Source organism: Diabrotica undecimpunctata, chromosome 2 (genome assembly GCF_040954645.1).
Source record: "Diabrotica undecimpunctata isolate CICGRU chromosome 2, icDiaUnde3, whole genome shotgun sequence".
Taxonomy (NCBI): Eukaryota; Metazoa; Arthropoda; class Insecta; order Coleoptera; family Chrysomelidae; genus Diabrotica; species Diabrotica undecimpunctata.
Window position 1 is genome coordinate 51,128,417 of NC_092804.1, and position 23,321 is coordinate 51,151,737.

The 23,321-nt window shown below is 33.5% G+C and overlaps 2 protein-coding genes across 2 annotated transcripts in view; both read right to left on the reverse strand.

The window, feature by feature from the left end:
- Nucleotides 1–1,159: 1,159 nt before the first annotated feature.
- LOC140434531 (host cell factor 2-like) overlaps nucleotides 1,160–23,321 on the reverse strand; it is a 60,073-nt gene continuing 37,911 nt past the window's right edge. Inside the window, exons 15-16 of the transcript XR_011950058.1 lie at nucleotides 11,674–11,920; nucleotides 1,160–1,513 (exon numbers count right to left, since the gene is read on the reverse strand). The gene's annotated coding sequence lies outside the window, so the exon portion shown is untranslated. The remainder of the gene's footprint in view (nucleotides 1,514–11,673; nucleotides 11,921–23,321) is intronic.
- LOC140433676 (zinc finger BED domain-containing protein 4-like) lies at nucleotides 20,047–21,072 on the reverse strand. Its single transcript, XM_072521656.1, has one exon. It carries the CDS (start codon nucleotides 21,070–21,072, stop codon nucleotides 20,047–20,049), a length of 1,026 nt encoding a protein of 341 aa, XP_072377757.1.

The window sequence follows — 23,321 nt, forward strand, 5'->3', positions numbered from 1 at the left end:
AATTAATAAACTATTGTCATTAATTCTCTCATTACCACCAACGTCTGCCTCAAATGAACGAGATTTCTCTTGCCTCAAAAGAATCAAAACGTATTGTCGAAATACCATGAAACAAGAGAGAATGTCGGATACTTTCCTTCGCCACTGCCTGATGTTCATGGTTTTAAGATCCATCTCTACGTTGTCTATCCATCTTTTACGGGGCCTTCCTCTTGTTCTGTTTCCTTGGGGCTTCCATCTATGGACTACTTTTACAGCTCAATTATCTGGCATTCTTTCTAGGTGACCAAGCCAATTTAGTCTTTGTGACTTTACAAATCTAACAATATCTGCGCTCTGCATTAGTTTATCCAGCACGTGGTTCATTTTAATTCTCCACGAACCATCGCTGCATTGGGTTGGTCCAAATATCTTCCTTATTATTTTGCACTCAAATATTCTCAGTTGATTTTTATCAGTGATTGAGAGGGTCCACGTTTCACATCCATATGTGACCACTGGTCTAATTACTGTTTTGTAGATTCTAAGCTTAGACTCACGATTCAGTAACTTACTTTTCATTTCAAGTCTTTGTATGCATAAAAGCACTTATTACCGCTAAGAATCCGTGCCTGTGTTTCTTGCCTTATGTTGTTGTCATTTATTATTGTGCGTAGGTAGGAAAAAGTGGAGGCATATTTGTAGGTATGGTTGTCTACCTTCAGATTCTCATGTTGATTCGATTTTGTGCACTCCATATATTTTGTTCTGCTTTCATTTATATATAGACCAAACGTAGCAGCTTCTTGTTTCAGTTCTATAAGTTTTTCGCTTAATACCCTTTTGTTGCGGCTTATTATGGCAACATCATCCGCATATGCGCATATTTGCATTGATCTTGTATTAATACAGCCGTTTATATCCAGTTTTCTAAAGTTAGATTAAAAAGTGCTGTTGATAAGGCATCACCTTGTCTAACTCCATTTTCAATATCAAAGGCCTGCGTCGTATCTCCATCTATTCTCACCATAGCTTTGGAACCCTCCAGTCATTCGTATAAGTTTAACCAACTTATTGGGCATCCCTAACATAGATAGTTGCTTTAACATCTTTTGTCGATCTACTCCATCAAACGCCTGTTTGATGTAGTAGTTTGATAGGATATAAATTAAAGCCAATATTGTCTAGGTACTAAAAAGTAGTATTATAATATGATACAAATAAAATAAAATAATAATAAGAAAACATCAAAACAAATACATATTATAATGTTCATATAAATATAATTTTTCCTATATTGCTAAATTCAGGTTGAACTTAAATAACAAACGCATTTAAATGTATGCAAATCAATAATTTTATCTATCTGGAACAACTATACTGGTAGCTGTAAAGTTTTTAAATTTATTTTGACTACGACGGTGCTTCTGCGGCTTTAAATTCTCTTTCTGCAGGAGTTGCGAGGGTGATAATGACTTAGGTATCGATTCTGTTATCGATTTCCTTGGCATTGTCGATGCTGCTTTGACGGATTCTACAAAATAAGATCGTTTTAAAAACTTCATACAAATTATTGACATAACGATTAAAGAAGATTAGCTTACGGCAAAATTCACCCAGTAAAAACAAATAAAAAATACAAAACAGGAAAATCAATTGGTAAGCTCCAAGAAAATTACAATATTGCCTTTATAATCAGTACCACAATTTAATAAATATAGGAACTGCAGCATACTGAAAATACATAAGGTAATTTAGGACGACCTGACCCTCCCTGACCTCGTTGGTCAGGGAGGGGACGTGTAATATAACCACATATAATAAATAAATTGAAATCACGTCAAAGATGTCGTTAGAGTGGTTTTTCGGTATTAGTTACCAGGGGCAAGCATATGGCAGATCAAATGAAAGGCAAAAGGATTTGACATATAACCAATACGAAAAATAAAAATTTGTTTTGAGGTGTTGCGACAATGTGGTTAGTGTATCTTGTGACTGAACCTTTACCTATTTTTCCTTCGACCTTCCCTTATAAGGTAAGTTTCTTGAGATTATCCCTTCGAAAAACGTGCCAAAAGGCTTATTATTTGTTCTGTTACTTGCGTTCTTATTGTTGTCTTATAGTTCTTCTCTTCTTCTTCTTTTAAATTAAGTAGACATAAGTCTGTCTGATGTGTCTCCAGTAAGTTGTCGTTCCATCGTTTTCGTGGTCTTCCTATTAGGGAACCGTCTCTCGCCGTCTTTACGATTCTATTTGTTGTCATTCGGCTTATATAATCGTTACATTCTACTCTTCTATTTCTTACCCAGTTCTTGATGTTCTCCACCTTGCATCTACGTCATATATCTGTACTTCTAGATCTGTCTCATAGTGACCACCAATTTTTCTAAATGTTTTCATCTCTGCTGTTTCTAACATCCTCTTGTCCTCTCTGTGTTAGGTCGCGTTTCTGCCGCGTATTTCATTATTGATCTTATAACTGTTTTGTAAATTCTGCCTTTCATTTCTTTCCAGATATTTTTATTTCCCCATATTGTTTCATTCAGGCAACGTGCGGCTCTGTTTGCTCTATTCACTTGATCTTCCACTTCTGTTTCGAGCTTTCCGTAGCTAGATCGTTTTCAAGCAAATTAATCTGTTGACATGCAGCACAAAATGATATGTATATGAAATGATATTGACTCACCAACATTCGCCAACAACAACAGCAAATAGCATTCGCCACTTATCGAATGAATTGTGTAAACACAACCAAGAGCATTAGTAAAAACGCACTCCTGAATGATACGGGACCGCTTCGCCTTGCTTCCTACGTTGAAATTTCTTCGATGAAGTGTTTTAAGTGCAATAACCCATTCCAAGTGGGATCTCAGAGTAAAATAACGTTCGCGCAAATGGATCGATATATATACATCGGTTTAGAACGTCTTTCGACGTTGTCCGATACCTAAACACCATCTCTTCCTATCTTCGCAGTCGTTTGTTGTTAAATTTCTTTCGCTCATGGACTTGTTTACGCCGTGTTGCCATTCTACTCTGGGTCTTCCTCTTTTCCCTCGCCCTATCGGTTGCCATTCTACTACTTTTTTGGGGAGTCTTGTTGCTGGTGTAACGGGATTTAATTAAGCATCAGATTCAAGTAATCTTTTTAATACCGTGACACACATTTGCTAAAATATATTATGTGTTTACGACATTGAAAATATCGTTGTAACGAGGACACACTCTGACCTAGTGAAATTTGCAATGTAGTCGAAAGATTATTAAATAACGTGTATCAATTAACAAATATAACAAACGTATTATGATAACAAACTCACTTGTGTTAAATAGCTGGAAATCACGGGATTATGGATTATTATCAATATTGTTAAGAATGAAGAATCAAGAGAACGGTCTAAGTTAGTCAAAGTCAACTGAGTACTACCTAGTATTGTACTTAGATAACTAATAAACAAAATCATGAGTATCTAGTGTGTTTTAAATAAATCTACCGTACGAGACGATAAGTGAAGATTATTTATTACATGGCGATCCTGCCTTTGGAATTAGGAGTCTTCTGATCCGAAGAAATAAATAAAAATGGCAAACACATACTGGAAATTTAAATGGAAAGTTACATAATAGATGATATATGGAACCCACTGTACAGTTTCGAAATGGAAAATGCGTCAGCAGTCAAGAAAATTCCCGCCAAATTCTGAGCCAAACCCGCCAGGAGTCCCGCGACGGAATTCCAGCTCCTGATAATGGACAATAAATGGGAAAAATGGATAAATGGACAAATGTGAATTATCAAAAACAATATGTGAAATATATTATGTAAGTAAATTTTATTTTTTATCCCTTATTTATATAAATTATGCAGTCTAACAGAAATTATTACTTAGTATTTGAATATAAGAATTTAACTAATTCAAGTTCAGAATGTTGAGTACACAATTTTTATTGTTTTTAAAAGTAGTGCAGAATATAATTTATTTTTAAATTATCGCAAATAACTGTTTATATATCAAATTCTATTTTTAATGAAAGAAATGTGCCATATAATTTTATTTACTAAAGGTATATTTTTAAAAATATTTATATTTGACCATGAAAATACACCGACAGATCGGAAATATTAAATTACGACATGAATATGCTTGGATGACAAATTCTTCAATTAATATAGACGAAGAAATCGGATATGACTTTTTATTTAACTATTTAGCTATAATAAATTAGGATATTTAGAATTATTGTTACATTTATAAGGAAGAAAAACGAATTTAAAAGAACTTTTAAAGACAATTGACCATGGCGTCAGAAAAATTTTCATTATGTTGGAACAATTTTCACGAAAATATGAGTTCAGGAATAAATTCATTATGGAAGAGTCGAGATTTTGTAGACGTAACGCTTTCAGCACAAGGAAAATGCATAAAAGCGCATAAAATGGTTCTTTCGGTTTGTAGCCCATATTTTAAAGAAATTTTCATGTCAAATCTCTGTCAACATCCTATAGTAATTTTGACAAACGTGACTTACGAAGCACTAAGAGACTTGTTACAATTTATATACCATGGAGAAGTACAAATTAGACAAGAAGATGTAAATACCTTCATTGAAACGGCCGAATCATTGCAAATACAAGGACTCACTGGAGATAGAAAAGTTTTAAATGATAATAACATTATGGAAATTTCGGATAAAGAATATACTCAAAATGTAAAAGATTTTAAACCAGTTTCTCTACCTGTGACAAAGAAACAACAACCTATAAAGAAGGAAGAACATAGCGACGCAGAGCAAGAAATAAGTATGGCTCTTACAACAAACGAATTTTTAAATATCGCAAGCAAGGTGTTACCCCGCGAGTTTGATGGAAAAGCAGGTAAACTGCAGTCATTTTTAGATGCACTAGAACTCCTTGAGAAAATAGCGATAGGACACGAGGAGACAGCGACAACATTAATAAAGACAAGATTAACCAATAAGGCCAGAAACGTTATAACTACAGAGGATACAATCGCAAGAATAGCAGAGGTATTGAAAAGAGAACTGAGAGGCGACAGTCCAAAGACGGTAATAGCCAAATTGGCGAAGAAAAGACAAGGACATAAGGATGCAGAGGTCTATGCATCTGAAGTTGAAGAATTAGCGGAACAGCTAAAAGTTGCATACGTAGCGGAAGGAATGTTATTGGAACTAGCGAGAAAATACACAACAGAGGCAGTAGTAGCTACAATGAAACGCAACGTCAACACAGAAAAAGCTAAATTCATTTTGGAAGCATGTAACTTTTCAACCACACAAGAGATAATGTCCAAATTTTTATCGATTGATGAGACGGAAGATAGCACACAAGGAAGAGTGTTAAATTACAGGAACAAATACGATTTTGATATGAGAAAAGAAAGTAGGAATACAATATATGGATATTATAAAAATAAATTCGAAGAAAGAAAACAATATAGAAACAAAAATTATAGAAATATAAGGGAATATGAAAGACATAATACGAGGATATATCGTAATAGAAACAGGGCAGATTGGCAATCACAACGAAGAACAAAGAATAGTCAATGGACACAGGTGAGATGCCACAGAAATAGAGGCACAGCAAGATCATATTACGCACCGCATGCGAATACGAATACAGTGAGAGGAGTAGATTTTTGACAGAAATGTAGGCAAACTGCATATGGTTCGACCTTAATGGTTGAAACCTACGTCGAGCAGGAGGCTGCTAAGAGGATAAGCTAATGTGGTACTTGAATCCCAACCCGCTGAGAGTCCTGCGGCTCCAGCACGACAATACAGTAACTACAGAATGGATTAAAACTGCGAAACGAATTTTGAATAATAATTTTTTTTTAATGAAGTAAATGGAAAAATTATTGAAAAGGAAGTTTGTCACAATGAAAGACGATTTCCTACGATTATTGTATTTATATGCAAGAGAAGAAAAGATGTTGAGTAAATTAAGTACGCACAAAGGCGAAAAATGATGAACAGATTATTTTGAAAAGTATATGTCAGTATTATTACATATTTGGAGAAATTAATTTCGAGATCGAACTGAAAAATAGAAGAAACAGTTACAGTAATAAAAAAAAAAACCAAAAGTTGAGAAGGAATTTACAGTAGGATTAATAGATAAACCGATTAAAATTATGTTACCTATACGAATCATAAATGTAAATAATCGAGAAATATAAATTAGAAGTTTTATTCCGAAGATACAAAACCAGGAAAAATTTTTATATATTTTATATGGAAGAAACAAAGCAAAGAGTAAAAAAAGAGTCGAACAACTATTAAGCATAGTAAAAACCATTAATATTTGAAGAAAAAGGCCCATAGAAAAAGTGCAGAATATGTTTTTATTTAGAAAAAGACCCATATGTACAAGCAAAAGTTAGTTTGTAAAAGACGAGAAACCAAACAATGAACAAAAAAAAAAAAAACATAACTATAATATTTCATTACTATAGCAAACAGTATTCGTCATAAAAACATTACATATGATATTTGATACAGTTGGAATGTACGTAGTAAGCATGTCCATAAACTTGAAATTAGTAAAATATAACTGACCAGGTTAATTATTTTATTATTATGATCCGTATGTCTAAAATTTTATTTACAATGCAAGAAAAATTTTGCGGAAATAGTCAAACCACGTAACAGATTATCTAGGAAGAAAGTAAAGTTTAATAGACTACTGAATGTCAAGAAGCATTTAATAAGCCCAAGATATATCTAATAAGCCCCGATTATGGAATTCCCCGATTTATCGAAGAAAAACAAATTTATTTTAAGGATTTATGCTTCAGGAATAGCATTAGGAGACTTGTTGAGATTTTGTCTCACAAATGTGAGTGCAGAAGATTATAAAGAAAATGATAATAATGAAATGAGAATAAAACGAGATGAAAAAAGAATCAACCAATTCTTAATGAAATACGAAGAGAAAAAATATAATTTTTTTTAAGGAAAGTATAAAAGCTTGTATAGTACAAGATAAACATAATACAATCAATACATAATATAGTACAAGATAAGCAGATCAAGAAGAGTTATAATTAACGACTTCCACATGTTACAGGAAGGATATGGAAGAATAAATAGGATATATTAAATACAGAAATATAAGTTAATACTATTTCTGGAACGAATTACGAAGAAATGTTGAGAAATATGTGAAATGTGAAGAGATGCGACGACTGCCAAAGGCATAAGCAGTAAATCATAAACAAGGAACCCATGAAAATGTACATGGATAAAAATGGAAACAGATATATTGACGTACAATGCGAATTAAGCAACTACGTAGAAGAATATGTAATAGAAAATAAAATAAGCCAAAACAGTAGCCAAATCATTGGTAGAAAAATTTATCTTGAGGTATGGAGTACCCAGAAAAATAATAGCAGACCAAGGCACAGAGTTTATAGCTATAATAATTAAGGAAACAATACTTTGCTACAATTAGAGTCAATGAATACACTCGTAATATATACATGTACTTTTGAATGCAAATATTATATGAAAATATATTTAAATGTATATAATGTGTAAATATAGTTTTAAGTTCGTACAATATAATATTTAAAATGTGTATAACAAAAAGAAAAATGTTAGACTGTATAGTAGTAGTTAAACAAAAGAAATAGGGATAAATGAATAAATGAATAAAACGACAAACCTTTATTGTGAGATGTCAAAGTTATTAATAGTGTATATGAAAAGTGAAAACAGAACTATTACTTGGTATCCAGAATTAATGCAAGAATTTATGCAAGAATTAATATAAGATTTTAGTGTTATAAATTTTTATTTATTATTTAAAATATGTTAAGGTTATTGTAAATATTATGTGCACATAATAGGGGGTAAGATATAATATGTAATCAACCACATAATAGGTGGTAATATAAGGTAATATAATCTAAATGATTTAACGTAAGGTAAGAAAAACGTACGTAAAATATTAAATTAATATACCAGTAAGGCATAATGAAGGATACCAGATAGCATATTATAAGGGAACAATTTGGGTAACCTTATAATATGCTGAGGTTAGGTTAGGTTAGGTTACTAAATTTTTTTAGATATAAGGAAATATGTACCAAAAATTTGTATATAATTCTATAAATATGTATATGTAAATACTGAATGTAATTAATGTATATATGTACAGTAATCAGTTGATGATGACACGAAAAATTTTCTTCTTTCGAAAGGGAAGAGTAAAAACAGTTTATGTAATTCATTGAAAACGAACAGCACTCAGAAAATTTTTCTTCTGAGGGATAGGGATGTAACGGGATTTAATTAAGCATCAGATTCAAGTAATCTTTTTAATACCGTGACACACATTTGCTAAAATATATTATGTGTTTACGACATTGAAAATATCGTTGTAACGAGGACACACTCTGACCTAGTGAAATTTGCAATGTAGTCGAAAGATTATTAAATAACGTGTATCAATTAACAAATATAACAAACGTATTATGATAACAAACTCACTTGTGTTAAATAGCTGGAAATCACGGGATTATGGATTATTATCAATATTGTTAAGAATGAAGAATCAAGAGAACGGTCTAAGTTAGTCAAAGTCAACTGAGTACTACCTAGTATTGTACTTAGATAACTAATAAACAAAATCATGAGTATCTAGTGTGTTTTAAATAAATCTACCGTACGAGACGATAAGTGAAGATTATTTATTACACTGGCATCCGTTGAACATGCCCATACCACCTTAATTGTTTCTTCTCTATATCTTGAGTTATATTTCCTTTTATTCCCATACGTTGTTTTATTACATAATTTCTGATTCGGTCTCGTCTGGAAATACCTAAAGATCTTCTCATTGCATCCATCTCTACTGCTTCTATTCGCTTTTTGTTCTTTTCACTAATTCTCCATGTTTCAGCGCCATAAAAAAGAGTAGTTTTAATCATGGTCTCATATATATTAAATTTTCTTCCTTTCCTCTTTACTCCACAGTATACCATTGAGACATCCTAAGACTTTCTTTGCTTGAGTGATTCGTTTTTCTATTTCCCGTGTATCAGTTCCTGTATTGTCAAAGGCAACACCCAAGTAGTCATAGCTCTGACAGCAGGAAATATGTTGTCCGTTTTCGAGGTCTATGTTATCTGACTCGTTTCCAATACAAAGATATTTGGTTTTTGTTTTATTGACATTTATTCATCAGTCGTTATATTCTTCAGGTTTCTAAGTATGTACTGCATGTCTTCCCTGTCGGTCGCTAGCACTACCTGGTCATCAGCAAACTGGAGTGTATATATATACATTCATTGCTAAGCTCTATACCCATCCTATGCACCTTTCTTATCCATCTTTCCAATGCCGCTGCAATATATATCTTGAATAAGGTTGGTGAGATACAGCATCCCTGTCGCAAGCCTTTTGTAACCAAGAATTCTTCCGTTAGATATTTTTCTGTTTTTATCTGTGCCTTTGAGTCTCTATATAGTTCTTGTACAGCATTTATCAATGTGTGGTTGATGTTAGATCTTTTCAACGTTGTCCACAGTTTTGTTAAGGGGATGTTGTCATATGCTTTTTGCAGGTCTACAAAAGTAATATGAGTTTCTAGATTCTTAGCCGATCTTTTTTCTATTATTTGTTTAAGAAAAAATGGATCGATATTTTGTTGATAAAAATCAGCTGCAGTCTATTTTGCTTAAGTTGGCGGTTAGCAGAGAAAACGACAAGAATTTCAAACCCATAAGTCATCTCATTTATTATTCCATTTGTCTCACGAAGCAAGTTATTCACGGTATGCTGAATTTTTCTATGATTCAAGGCTAAAATGAATTATAATAGAGGTAGATGGTATAACTGTTAATATAGAATACATTAACATATACAATAAAAAACCTTGCAAGTGTTCAGTGGAAGTGTTAAAAAATATGTTGTACAGTTTGATTAAATGTTTATATTTTTGGTATATTCCGTACTCTAGTAATCAATTGATAATTATTATACTTTTTGTTCGGCTTTATTTGTAAGTATATTTTACTAGATAATAAGTTCGATAAAGAATCATTTAATTTAAAACGAAATTCACAATTCTACTTTACCCAGTTATAAAGGTATTCAAAGATGCCTGGACGTCAATCAAGATATATACGCATGATTTATTGACTATAATAAAGCATTCGATAAAGTACGACATAAACATTTAATGAATGTCCTGAAATCAAAGAAGATTGACTACAACGACCTCAGGATCATATCAAATTTATACTATAAACAGCGAGCAAAAGTACGTGTTAACGAACAGCTGTCAGAAGAAATTGAAATTAGATGTGGAGTAAGACGTCTACTCCGAAGAGGTCCTGAAAAAAGCTCTTGAGGGTGAAACAGCTGGAATAAAGGTAAATGGAGTTCCCATTAACAACATTAGATATGCGGACGATACTGTGATCTTAGCCGAAAATATTGAAGATCTTCAGAGACTGGTGACCAGAATAGCAGAGTATGGAAAAGAGTATGGTCTAACAATGAATGTCAAGAAGACGAAATTTATGAGAATATCGAAAACTCAAAGAAATAACGAGAATCTTCTAATGAACGAAACCAACGTCGAACAAGTGGACAAATATGCATATCTGGGAACAATGATTAACTCCACAAATGATTACAATCAGGAGATAAAAATAAGAATAGAAAAGGCTAGAGCAAATTTCAACAAAATGAGAAGAGTTCTATGTACCAGGGATTTAAAACTGGAACTAAGAGTTAGGTTGGCGAGGTGCTATGTTTTTTCGACTTTATTTTATGGAATGGAATCTTGGACCTTGAATGCGACATCAATGAAAAAACTGGAATCATTTGAGCTGTGGGTGTACAGAAGAATTCTGAAAATATCATGGACAGAACACGTCACAAACAAAGAGGTTCTGGGAAGGATGAACAAAGAAATGGAAATTTTAAATTCAATAAAAACAAGAAAATTAGAATATCTCGGACATATTACACGTGGAGAGAAATACTCCTTGCTCCAACTGATTATGCAGGGAAAGATCCAAGGAAAGACAGGCATAGGAAGGCGTAGAATGTCATGGCTGCGCAACCTGAGAGAGTGGTACGGATGTACATCAAATGAACTTTTCAGAGCAGCTGTCTCAAAAGTCCGAATAGCTATGATGATTGCCGACCTCCGCCGTGGAGATGGCACTTGAAGAAGAAGAAAGGTATTCCATATATGTATTTCTAGAAATATTTGTTTAAAATCTGATTTGTTTTAATTTATATTTTTGATTTTGCTATTTGCATGTTTGGTTTAGGTTTATTTTGTTAATATGTTATTTCTGTATTAATTTTTACTTCGCTGAACTTTCCACCAATCAAAAATAAAAGTTATTAATTATCTAGAGCCATCTAGAGCCCATACAGGGTATCTGTTTAAAAAATTTTGTACCATTTTAGGGTTTTTATCGACATATTTAATGGGTAAATGCACTGATGATTGACTAGTAATTCCGAAAACGTTATGTTGTGACGTAGCCCGAAAGGATCTTTTTAATTATATACCTTTATAAAGGATTTAAAAAAAAATTGTGATTTATAGTATACAGCCAACTAGAGGAATTTTATTTTCCTTGTTGAAAAAGAAGTTTTTATAACGCTTATAAAGAGTAATATTTGTTCAATCAGCCTACCTGTCTCCTTCAATTCTGCTGTTTTAAGGTCGTTAGTAATGCCGAATTAGTCAACGATTCAGTGAAGTTGACTTATCCGGTGACTTCGTTAAACATCTAGTCAAGTTTTTCTCTGACGAGTTTAGAAACAGTACTAAGATATCCTCAGCAGATATACAATAAACCAATTGGCTTCAGTACGATCGACATAGAAGGGACATACAGCTTCCAGGGAACAAAGGTGTCAAGTCGCTCTTCTAGATGATACCTGAAAAGTAGAATATATTTTCTATTATCTATTATATTCTATAAGTCATATAAATCTAAAGTACTAAAAAACCTATATACTTGAAGGCTTCCAAAGATCTGAAAAAATCCAAAGTAATTAAAGGTAATAACATAAAACAGATCAGAGATGGCGAACATTCTTGCCACGTGATGCCACATTTGACTTTGGTCCCAATTCATAGGTCACCAAGACCATATTTTGAAAAATTTGTGTATTTTTTTAAATATAGAATTATATTTCGAAAAAATACATTTGGGGCAAGTCAGGATTTTGACAGAATATTTTTAGCGAGAGTATTGCCATGTATACGTTAAGTGTAACGGAGAACATATAATATATCGTCGAACGGCTAAGTTGGAGTGTACTTCAGTACTATTGGCTTTGCTAACAGAACGCTATTTCAAGCAGTATGGAACTTCTTTTTTTTAATATAAAAGATCTGTATCATGTACAGAACAAAACCGGCAAGAAAATCTTTCGAAAAAATCAAAAGATCGAAATTCGACTACGTTTATCAAAATGCTACATCTGGTCGACTCTTCTCTATGAAGTTAAAACGTGGACCCTTAAAACATTAACGGTAAATAAATTGAAGGCCTTTGAAATATGGATCTACCGGAGAATCCCTACATTTCATGGACATCGCATACCTCAAACGAAGAAGTGTTGCAGATAATAGGCAAGGAATGATAACTTTTTAACAAAGTGAAAGTTAGAAAAACATCATACCTAGGCCACAACCGCTTGCTAAATATATATCAAATCTGGGAAATCCTTGTCTAAACTGATAATATGGATATCCGCTGGAAGAATAGAAAATTATATATATATATATATATATATATATATATATATATATATATATATATACACACACACAGTGTATCCGTAAAGTATGTTTTTAGATCGATAAAAATGAGCTGATTTCAAAAAAGTATAATACTCGGGTCTAATGGATATAATTTGAAAGATATGCGCTTAGAAAATAAATTATTTTTTATTAATTGCAAAAAAGTAGCCTACTTCTAGTTTTTGGTACCCTGTAATTATTTTTAGTAACGTTCAATAACAATTAAGTAGTACAATAATTGTATTAATTCGTGAATGTTCTGTATTATTGCTTAGAATTAATTTTAAGTAGAAATGAATTTGAGTGTAAAGCAAAGAATAATTGAAATACTCATGATCATTGGGTATGGAGACAAATCGCGAACTCAGATGGAAGTGTGTAATTTATTTAATGATAAATATCGAGAAATATGCATCACGCGGTCAACAGTAAGTAAGATTGAAAAGAAATTTCGAGAAACTGGTACGGTTGAAAATGCACGCAAATCAGGTCGTCCCTCTGTAAATTATGTTACAACATTAGATGTTCTACTTGCTTTTGAAGAAGATGCGCACACTTCTGTTCGTAAGGTTAGTAGTGATCTCGATGTTTGCAAAACAACGGTACACAAAGTACGTAAAAGTCAGTAAAGTAAGTAAAATGCACAGTTGTACAGGAATTAAACGAGGATGATCCAGATAAAAGAATACAATTTTGCGAAATATTGATGGATAACAGCCACCGAAACCCTCTCTTGGTTCAAAATATTATTTTTTCTGATGAGGCTACATTCAAATTAAATGGCAAGGTCAACCGTCAGAATTGTAGATACCAGGCAAAAGAAAGCTCCAACTGGATGCGGGAACATCATACACAATACCCGCAAAAGGTAAACGTATGGGCTGGCATTGTAAGAAATAAAATCATTGGACCCCACTATTTCGAATGTAATTTAAACGGGCCAGCATACTTTCAGTTCTTAAGTATGTATCGTAGCTACTTTAGTTAATTTATTTCCCAGTACAATTAATCTTGGAGGTTTTGATAAAAGTTTATGGTTTCAACAGGATGGTGCGCCTCCTCATTATGCTTTAGATGTTCGAAGGTACCTAAACGAAATTTTTCCGAACAGGTGGATTGGAAGACGTGGACATATTGAATTGCCAGCGAGGTCGTCAGACCTCAATCCTTTGGATTATTTTATGTGGGGTCATTTAAAGAATGTTGTTTAAATCACTATAATTAAGCGAAACCGCCTGCAGCGGGCAGGACATGTAGCCCGGGCCCCTGAGTCAAACATGATAAAAAAGATTCTAACAGCGCAACCCGTGGGAATGAGAAGACGGGGTAGACCAAAGCTGAGGTGGATGGACGGGGTAACACAAGATGCCGAGAAGATCGGAGTCGGCAACTGGAAAATGCAAGCGAGGGACAGAATAGAATGGCATAGAAAGCTTGAGAAGGTCGAGGCCCTCTAAGGGCTGTAGCACCAAGATGATGATGATGATGTTTATAAAACGAAACCTGCAAATATTGAAGACGTAAAAACAAGAATTCGTAAAGAAATAAACAATATTTCTCAAGAAAGCATAAACAAGGTTCTACATGAATTTGTACAACGTTTGGGTTACTGTCAAATACAACAAGGGCTACAATTCGAACATTTAACATTAAGTCATGTATTAATTACTGGATTACTTTAAAGTTATTTGTTATAATTTATTAATATTATAAATCAATAAAAATTAATTTTCCAAGCGCATATCTTTCAAATTATATCCGTTAGACCCCCAGTATTATACTTGTTTGGAATCAGCTCATTTTTATCGATCTAAAAATGTCCTAAAATACGGGGTGTTACATTAAATTTAAAAATCGACGTGTTTTAGATTTTTTTAAAAAGGCTTTTCATTTAGGAAATATCGAATTTATTCCATACTTTACGGACACACTATATTTATATATTTATAAAAGGCATATCACATAGCGCTAACAAAAAACAACCAAAAAATGGGCCTTATATAAACATCAACAATACATGACAAACAGCACACAACCGCAAACCCGAAATTAAATTTTGTATGGATCTACAACAGGTGCTACTTCGGATACAATTCCCTTTTAAAAATCCTCAAATATATCAAGAAATAAATAAGTGAAGCTTTACAAAACTCTATCAAAAAGTAACGAACAGTTTAGTAAGTTTTGAGAGGAAGACACAGAGGAGAATTTAGAAAGCGGCGAATAACGGTGGTGAGTGGAGAAGACGAGATAACTTCGAATTGTACAGCATAAACCAGAAATCAGATAAAAATATTAACATAGGAGTCTAGGTTTTTTAATAACTCGAGAACGACTGAATCGATTTTACTAATTTTGATATATTTGTAGAAGTCCAACGAAGGTTTAAAAGGTAAGAAAATATGATGAAATTCTCTAAGAGAATAGTAGAAGCAAATTTATTTCACATACAAACAGTTATGTATACTCCTTTGGATTGACGTCACTAAAACCTTCTATTTACACTCCTATTTACTTTCCAAGCGAATGGCTGGAGTACGATCTTAGGAATCCCTCCGAAGAGAAATTAATCCATATATATATATATATATATATATATATATATATATATATATATATATATATATATATATATATATATAACAAGTTTATTACAGCTGCCGCCGTTTCTCGCAACCTAGCTTCCAACGCTTGCGATCGTTCCAGTCATCTACTTGTAGACCCCTATCTTCCATTGCACCTTTTACTTCTTGGCCTTCCCTTTTTCCTGCGGTTGGTGGGGATCCACTGTAACATTCTCTTTGGCCATCGTTGATCATTCATCCTTTCTACATGGCCATACCATTTCAGCCTTTTGCATTCTATAGTTTCCAGGACGTCAATGTCTATGTCCATACGCTCTCTGATTTCAGTATTCCTTACTCTATCTCTTCTAGTGAGTTGGCAACATCTTCTCCAATAATTCATTTCCATTGCTTTTATTTTGGATGCGTCATTTTTATTTATTACCCAAAGCTCTGAACCACATGTAGCAATGCTTTCTATGATACTTTTGTATATCCTAATTTTTGTGTTTTGGGTGGATGTGGTTATTCCAAAGTATACTATTCAGTTGACGTATTGCTGAATTTCCTTGACCAATTCAAGTAGCTATTTCTTTTGTATTCCGACCATTGTTTGTAATGTTTACACCGAGATATTTATAGCTATCAGTATTTTGAATTTGTTTGCTTCCTAGTTCTAAGTGCTTTCCTTCACCTCCCACTACTACGTACTCTGTTTTTGATGGATTAATTGATAAGCCCCACTTAGTATATTCTTCATCTATTTTTCGTAACATGTAGTGGATATCATCTTGATCTTCTGCAAGTATTACTTGGTCATCAGCAAAATGCAAGCTGTACAGTGTATGGTCTCCAATTTTAACACCCATAGGTTCACATTTTCTTTTCCAAATATCCAAAACCCCCTCCAAATAAATCTTAAAGAGTGTAGGTGCAATGCAGCAGCCTTGGCGAAGTCCTTTGGTCACTTTTATCTTTTTTGTCACTTTTTGTCCAATCTTTATTACACTCGTCATATCATCGTACAACTCCCTTACAGCATTAATGTAAATCGGTGGAATATTCTTGTCTTCTAGCGCCTGCCATAGCTTGGCTAATCCATTATAATGAAATATAATGATAATCAAAATGTACAAGTAAATGATGAATAAATTTTATTTTATAAATATGTGTTATTATAAAAAAATATTAACAATTCAGTAATGAGCAGACATAAAATTCAATTAACCCACATATAGTAATAACGGGATATAAGAAGTATTCACTTTTGTCGGCAATCCTGTTTATTACACTATGTGTTTTCGTTGCAGTGAGGAGTGTCGGTGTGCTTCTGGATTTATGTCTATATATATATATATATATATATATATATATATATATATATATATATTTATTACTGATACGATGAACTACAAACTACAAGAAAATTATTCAAAATAGCCGCCATTTGCCTGAATATAGCACAGAAGTCTGTTAGGCCATTCATCGATTGATATACGGACGAATTCATAGGAAAATTGTGCAGAGCTTCTACGAGTGACTGTTTCCATGACTACAGATTATGCTGACGTCATCTGGTAATGACTACAGATAAGTGTGACTAATCCCATTTTCAAACCCTGGACAGGGCGAGATTGGTTTTTGCGGTTTCCCAATCTCATTGTACAACGATACCTGCCCTTTTTTATTTTAATTTATTCTATTTTATTTTAGTTTATTTTTATTTTATTAAGAAATACGCATATCACTGCGTTTACTACTCCACGAAGTGTGTAGTCCCGCGATCTGTCGTTACAGTAGTTAAAGTCATTTCAGTAGTCTTTTACTTAATCATACCTCCGCGCGATCCACCGCTCCGTCCGTAACGCGTGATAAGAAAACTATGCTTACAAAAATTCCTTATGTACAAAAGCTTTTGTAATATGTTTTTCATCTCAAACTGGAAAAGCAACACTTTCGCATCTGCAAAACAGTCAGTTTCTCTCTCGTCCGATTTAGAAAGTCATCTCAAGCAGCCCTCTAGCAAACCTACAACACTTTACAACAGACTTTTGTACGTAAAGCAGGGCGATTTGAAGTCCCACTTAGTAGGACTACTAGTTGGATAGCCGGCTCTACTCTCCCTCCAACTTGCTGTCAAACTCCAACTTCAGTCCTAGTCTGTTTTCACAGTGGTGTACATCGCTTATCCAAAAAATTTATCGAGTAAAGTCTACGCAAAATATAATTAGGAGGAAGGAAGCATTGTGCTTGTTAGCCTCACCATTTGAAAAAAAGGAAAAAAATGTTGGATGAAGAAATTATTCGTTGATCGTGTGAACTATTGTGATACGAAGTTGCTTAATGTCATTGATTGATTACAGAAAGTACCGTAGAACGATATGGCAGTGTTTTCGTTCGTTCTTCAACATCACATTCAGCAGGTATTGTTGGACTGTTTTCCGCGCATTTCGGTTTGTGTATAGAGCACTACTAAACTTAATCAGTAGACCCATTTGTACCTTTCGGTGTTGGGCTAGAGCACTACTAGTATCCCACAAACAGAGACTATTTCTGAAAATATCAATAAACTTAGAAATTCTTTTACTGTTCAATACGAAAGGCGTGCAGTAGGCACTCAAGGTCAAGCGCTGACTGAGGCAAGTTTTGATCTGATTTCCGACTCCTCCATTCACATTTCCACTGCGTCGCCAGTAGGAAGTTGGACCTTCGAATAGTCCCTCTAAATATTCCGACTCGTACAACTAGATTTTCAACAATCCAGCAAGCCCACTCACGGTCCGATATTCAGACAAGTCGGACTATATATCGGAACGTGAATGCCCCGCGTAACAAAACACACACATTAACCACAAACCCTGATGAGGATTACAAAATACTAAATAGCACAGCATGTTCTAACCCTATATTTAAATAAAGATCCTTTCCTTAAATTATATAGAACAATGCAGTCAGTGAGTGACATTTACACTGTACCCCAGTAACTGTCAAATTCGGTAAATATTTTTACAACTTCCATTCTTTTTCAACAATTTCGGATTTTTTTGTAAACAGAGAGTTTGCGAGACCAATTTAAATCATAGTATTGACCATTTTAAATTATCGTATAACGCATAACGCGAATATTCGCATATTTTTGCATATTCGCATTCGCATTAGCAAAATTTATGCGAATGTTTTGCGAATATGAATATAAGAAAAAAAAAATAATTTGAAGATTAGGTTAATAAAATAAAAATCCATTCACTTCTCAGTTTTTTTATTAAGAAAACTCACTTTATTTTACAAGCTATATTAATTTTGTGTGAACAAATTCCCTTCGTTGGCTCAGTGAAGATGTTCGTTCTGTTGTAATGGAAACACCAAATAATAGTAGCAGAGTTTATTGTTGAGACGTACACTATGGGTGTAGACCCGGGATTACTTTGAGTAGAGACTGATGAAGTTGATCGTTGAAGACTATATGTTCGTTGAGTGAATATTGATTGAATGCTTCTCTAGTCAAGAGATATTAGTTTTATATAAATTCTATTTGGGTCAATATTTTTCGCGTACCTAGCGTGATATGTGTATTTAATTTATGTAAATTGTTTAACTTTGTCAGTACTTTTGACTGATGTCCAAATTATTATTTATAATTGACCAAATGTGTATGTAACCTAATTAACTACGTGTGTGTATTTAATAACAAATAGATTCATTCGGTCTACTGGGTGATAAAATTATACTGTCCAATTTCGGATATGAATTCTGAAGATTTGATATTGGACATTGTGTTTGTATTAAACAAAAATACTGCCCTCTCTTATTAAAAAATAACAATTGTCTGTTTTTACTTAGTTTTCAAGTTTGTTTTTAACAATAAGTAAAAACAGAGAACTGTTATTGTATAATAATTAAAATTCAATAGAGGAATATTAAACTTTAGAAATAAAAGCTTTGACGCCTTTTCTCCTTCAAGTCTGTTTCGATGTGGCGTATAAAGAAGTCCAGCGCCACTAAACAAGCGCTCGCTCGGGACACTCGTTGGTGGTGTAACTAAATATTGCCGAACTACAGGAAACAGAAGATCGTACCTTCCCTTATTCATTTTCCACCATGTTAGAGGGTCGACGTCACCTGCCACGCGTTTTTCCGATGAGTATTCTGTGACAGTTTTACGGATTAAAATATCGACAGAGTTTTGAAAACTAGGAAGAGCCATGTCATCTTCTTCACTATCACTCGTATCCATCAGTAAACTCATCGTTTCTTTTAAGGACAGACTGTTGTGTGTTTCGTAATCTTCACATTCATTATTTAATCTAACACGCTTTGCATTCGGGTAAAGTGTATTGGAAGACATGTCGGTTTCATTGTCTCTGAGCAAATCCAAAATATGCTCTATGACAAGCTCTTTAGTCGTCGTATTTTTAAAAAAATTTGCTTTGTATCTTGGGTCAATAAAGGTCGCCGTGGCAAACAATATTTCATTCTCTAAACCCGAAAACTTGCGAATAAGTTCATCTTTTATAACGGTAATCGTATCACCAATGTGTTCATCGGATGAATCAAGATCATGAACAACTTTTTCTAGAGTAGCAATTAAGGGAATTACAGAAGAAATATAAACATCGACAGCACTTAACTCTCTGGTCACTTCTTCAAATGGTCTTAGTAAACCGATAAGTTTTTCAACAATCATCCACTCTTCAGAACATATAAAAAGTGCTGTTCCACCTAGTAGCACATTCTTGGATAATCTTAAGAGGTTTTTGATTAAGTCTTTTTTGTATATTGGTCAGCTCATCTTGGGCAGCAGTCGAATGATGAAAACGAGTTACCATCTTTTTGCATTTTGTTATGGTAGCCACGACAGATTCTTGAGCCTTCATCCCTGCTTTTAACACGTTTTGAATCTTGTGAGAAGTACAGTCAATATGTTTAACATTTAATAAGTTAACACCTTTTTTGATATTAGCACCTGCATCGCGAACTACACATTTCACTTGTTCTTTGGGTATTTCCCAAAACGACAAGATATCTTTAAGTTTATGAGCAATATTTTCTCCGGTGAGGCGGTCTTCATTAAACACTTCTGCTTTTAACACTATCATTTTCCTTTCAAATTCTTTTGTTATCCCATGACAAGTTAAACTCAGCAATGAAACTCCAGAACAATTATCAGACCAAATGTCGGTAGTAAATGATAATTTTTCGAAGGATTTTAGTAATTCAAGAATTTTCTGACTTACTTTGCCAAATAATTTATCGCATATAAATGAAGTGAAATACTGACGCGACTTTAAATTGTAAGGCGGACACAAATGCTTGATAAGTCTTGTGAATCCAACACTTTCCACGAAACTAAATGGCAAGTCCTCCAACGCAACCATTTCACTTATAGCATTATCCACTGCCAATGATTTCAAAGAATTATTATCCCACTGTTTCGTTTTATCGACAAATTCTTGAAGCGATATTTGTTTCATGGCAGATTTAGTACCTTGGTGGGAAGATGATGCCTGTTCAAGTGACTTAGAAGCAACTTTTTGGTTTTCACACTCTTCTAATTTGGAAAACTCGGTTTTATGCAGTGCCTTTAAATGATTTCTCATAGCCGTTGTAGTTCTTCCTTTTCTCGAATATTCTTTGTTACACAGCTTGCATTTAGCTCGTTCAGTATCGCAAAGTGGTGAAAAATAAGTCCATATTTCACTATAATTTGATTTACTCATAGTAATAAATCGCTAATCACACTTTAACTACAAAATTCGCTTGTATTTGTGCACGAGTAGAGCAGGGCAAGTGGAGTGACTTGTGTCCTGTGAAGTTTCTATTGGAACTATAACTCTCTATAACAAGTCAAATTTGATTATAACAAGAGAAAATAAGATCGAAAAACGTGCTTTTTACGTTTTTGGCCAGGACGTGACTATAAATAAATACCTTTTTAAACGACCCCTCAATAAACTTAACTGCCGCCTGCAATAAACTTCTTTACAATAAATACAACTGTTTCACATCTTTAGCAAATATGATAGAATGATACTGGACTATTTAAAGCAGGTAAAAATGACAGACTTCTTCCAATTGCAGATGCTACACACCTCGCGCAAATGAGACTGCTGGCAGTGCCGGAGACAATTAAAATTGACAAATTAAAAAAAACTGAATATTCGCATTCGCGAATGTCGTATTCGCATTCGCGAATGTCGGTGGCATATATTCGCATTCGCGAATGTTTAAAAAATGACATTCGTTACATCACTAGAGCCTATATTACAGCACGTTAGCATAGCGCTGGATATATATTGGTCCAGTTGTCTTACAGTCTACCGGTTTTATCCTCTTATGTGCTGGCCAATTCAATATCCTGATCCTCATTAAAATAAAACGTTAGCGCATTCCCGAAATGGGGATAGGCGTTGTAGCGTTTAAAATCCGGACAACCGAAGATTACTTAAATTACTGATTATTATTCCGTCATCATTAGCAGGGCAGGTAGCAGGGTAAGCACCATTGTTCATAACGGTTATAGACAGTTCATAAAAGTTTATAGATCTTTAAAACTATTCTCCACCATCTGCCGATTTGAAATATCAAATTAGACCAGAGAAATTAGCAAATAAAAAGCCTTTTTTGTGACACTCTTTGATACAGGTATCTAACAACTGTTTTTGATAATGTTCGTGAGAATACCTTTTTACTTATAAAAAATATATAAATAATGTACCATCGATTTGAAATATTGAAGGTGAAGACTGGTAAATTATGTGGAAAATGATACAATTTTACTGAAAAAGCACAGAAAAGACTTTAAAATGAGAGTTTTTACAGTTATTTTTGTTCATTTGTTGCTTAATTTTGTTAAAACGAACAAAAAAACTTTAATTTCGCGTGATAATAGGGACAATATCACATCACAAAGGATTTATTTTAAATATTGTAAAATAGGTTTACAAAAATACTGCGATTTTAAGCGTATAAACATTTAAAATAACTCGAACGCAAAAGGTTTTTGTGAACTCTTAGAAAAGTTATTAATAATTTTATTAATAACTTTTCGACTTTTGAAGCTATTTTTGCAATAATTAACAAAAATAACTTTACAAACCCTCATTTTAAAGGATTTTCTATGATTTTTCAGTAAAATTGTATCAATTTTTCATATAATTTATGGGTAAAAACTTATCGTCACTAGTGATGCTTTTTCTGGTGAAAACCTTGAACCATCAAAATGTTCACTCGTAATTTCTAATCTTAATGATGTACCAACCCATTGCAGGTTTTTTTTAGATGATAAATGGATCTGTTTTGTTCATACTTACCCTTACCGTCATGTATCAGTTACGTTAAACACTTCATTTTTTGTGAGCTGAGATCACCTCCCCTATAAAAACTAATAGTCATGTTATCTATATATCAAATATGTCTCCATGACGAGCTAGGTTTCTGATGAATCAATTGCATTAGTGGCAAGTGCTGAGCAGATGATTTGTCATGTCAGTGACAGTCATCATTATCATCTTCATTATTTCTACAGCCCTTGGAGGACCTCGACCTTCCACCGAAGTTTCCTTCGCTGTGCTGCTCTGTTATGTGTGTTTGGGGTTTCCAGCTAGGAGTGCCTATCTTCTCCACAGCTGCTATCCACCTGAGATTTTCCTAAATTAGTGATTCTTTTTATCGTATCAGATTCTAGAACTATATGTTCAGTTCATTGTAGACGGATTTTTTAAATTGTTATAATGTCCTTTTCATCGAATTATGTGCTTGTATATGATTTGTTGCTCAAAATTGTATCTGCGCCTACATGTTCCGTCTTCAAAACCATTCACTTTGCGTAAAATATTTTTTCAAAGGTAGATAGAGAAGATTATTTGGATTTGTTAGAGTCCAAGCATCTGATCCATATGTGAGGAACATGTGCAATAAGCTATGGGTTGCAGTATGACCGGTTTAAAACAGATAGTTTTAAAAAAAT

Excerpts from the sequence above, each read along its gene's own strand:
- LOC140433676 (XM_072521656.1), bottom strand. The coding sequence starts at position 21,072 with ATGAGTAAATCAAATTATAGTGAAATATGGACTTATTTTTCACCACTT.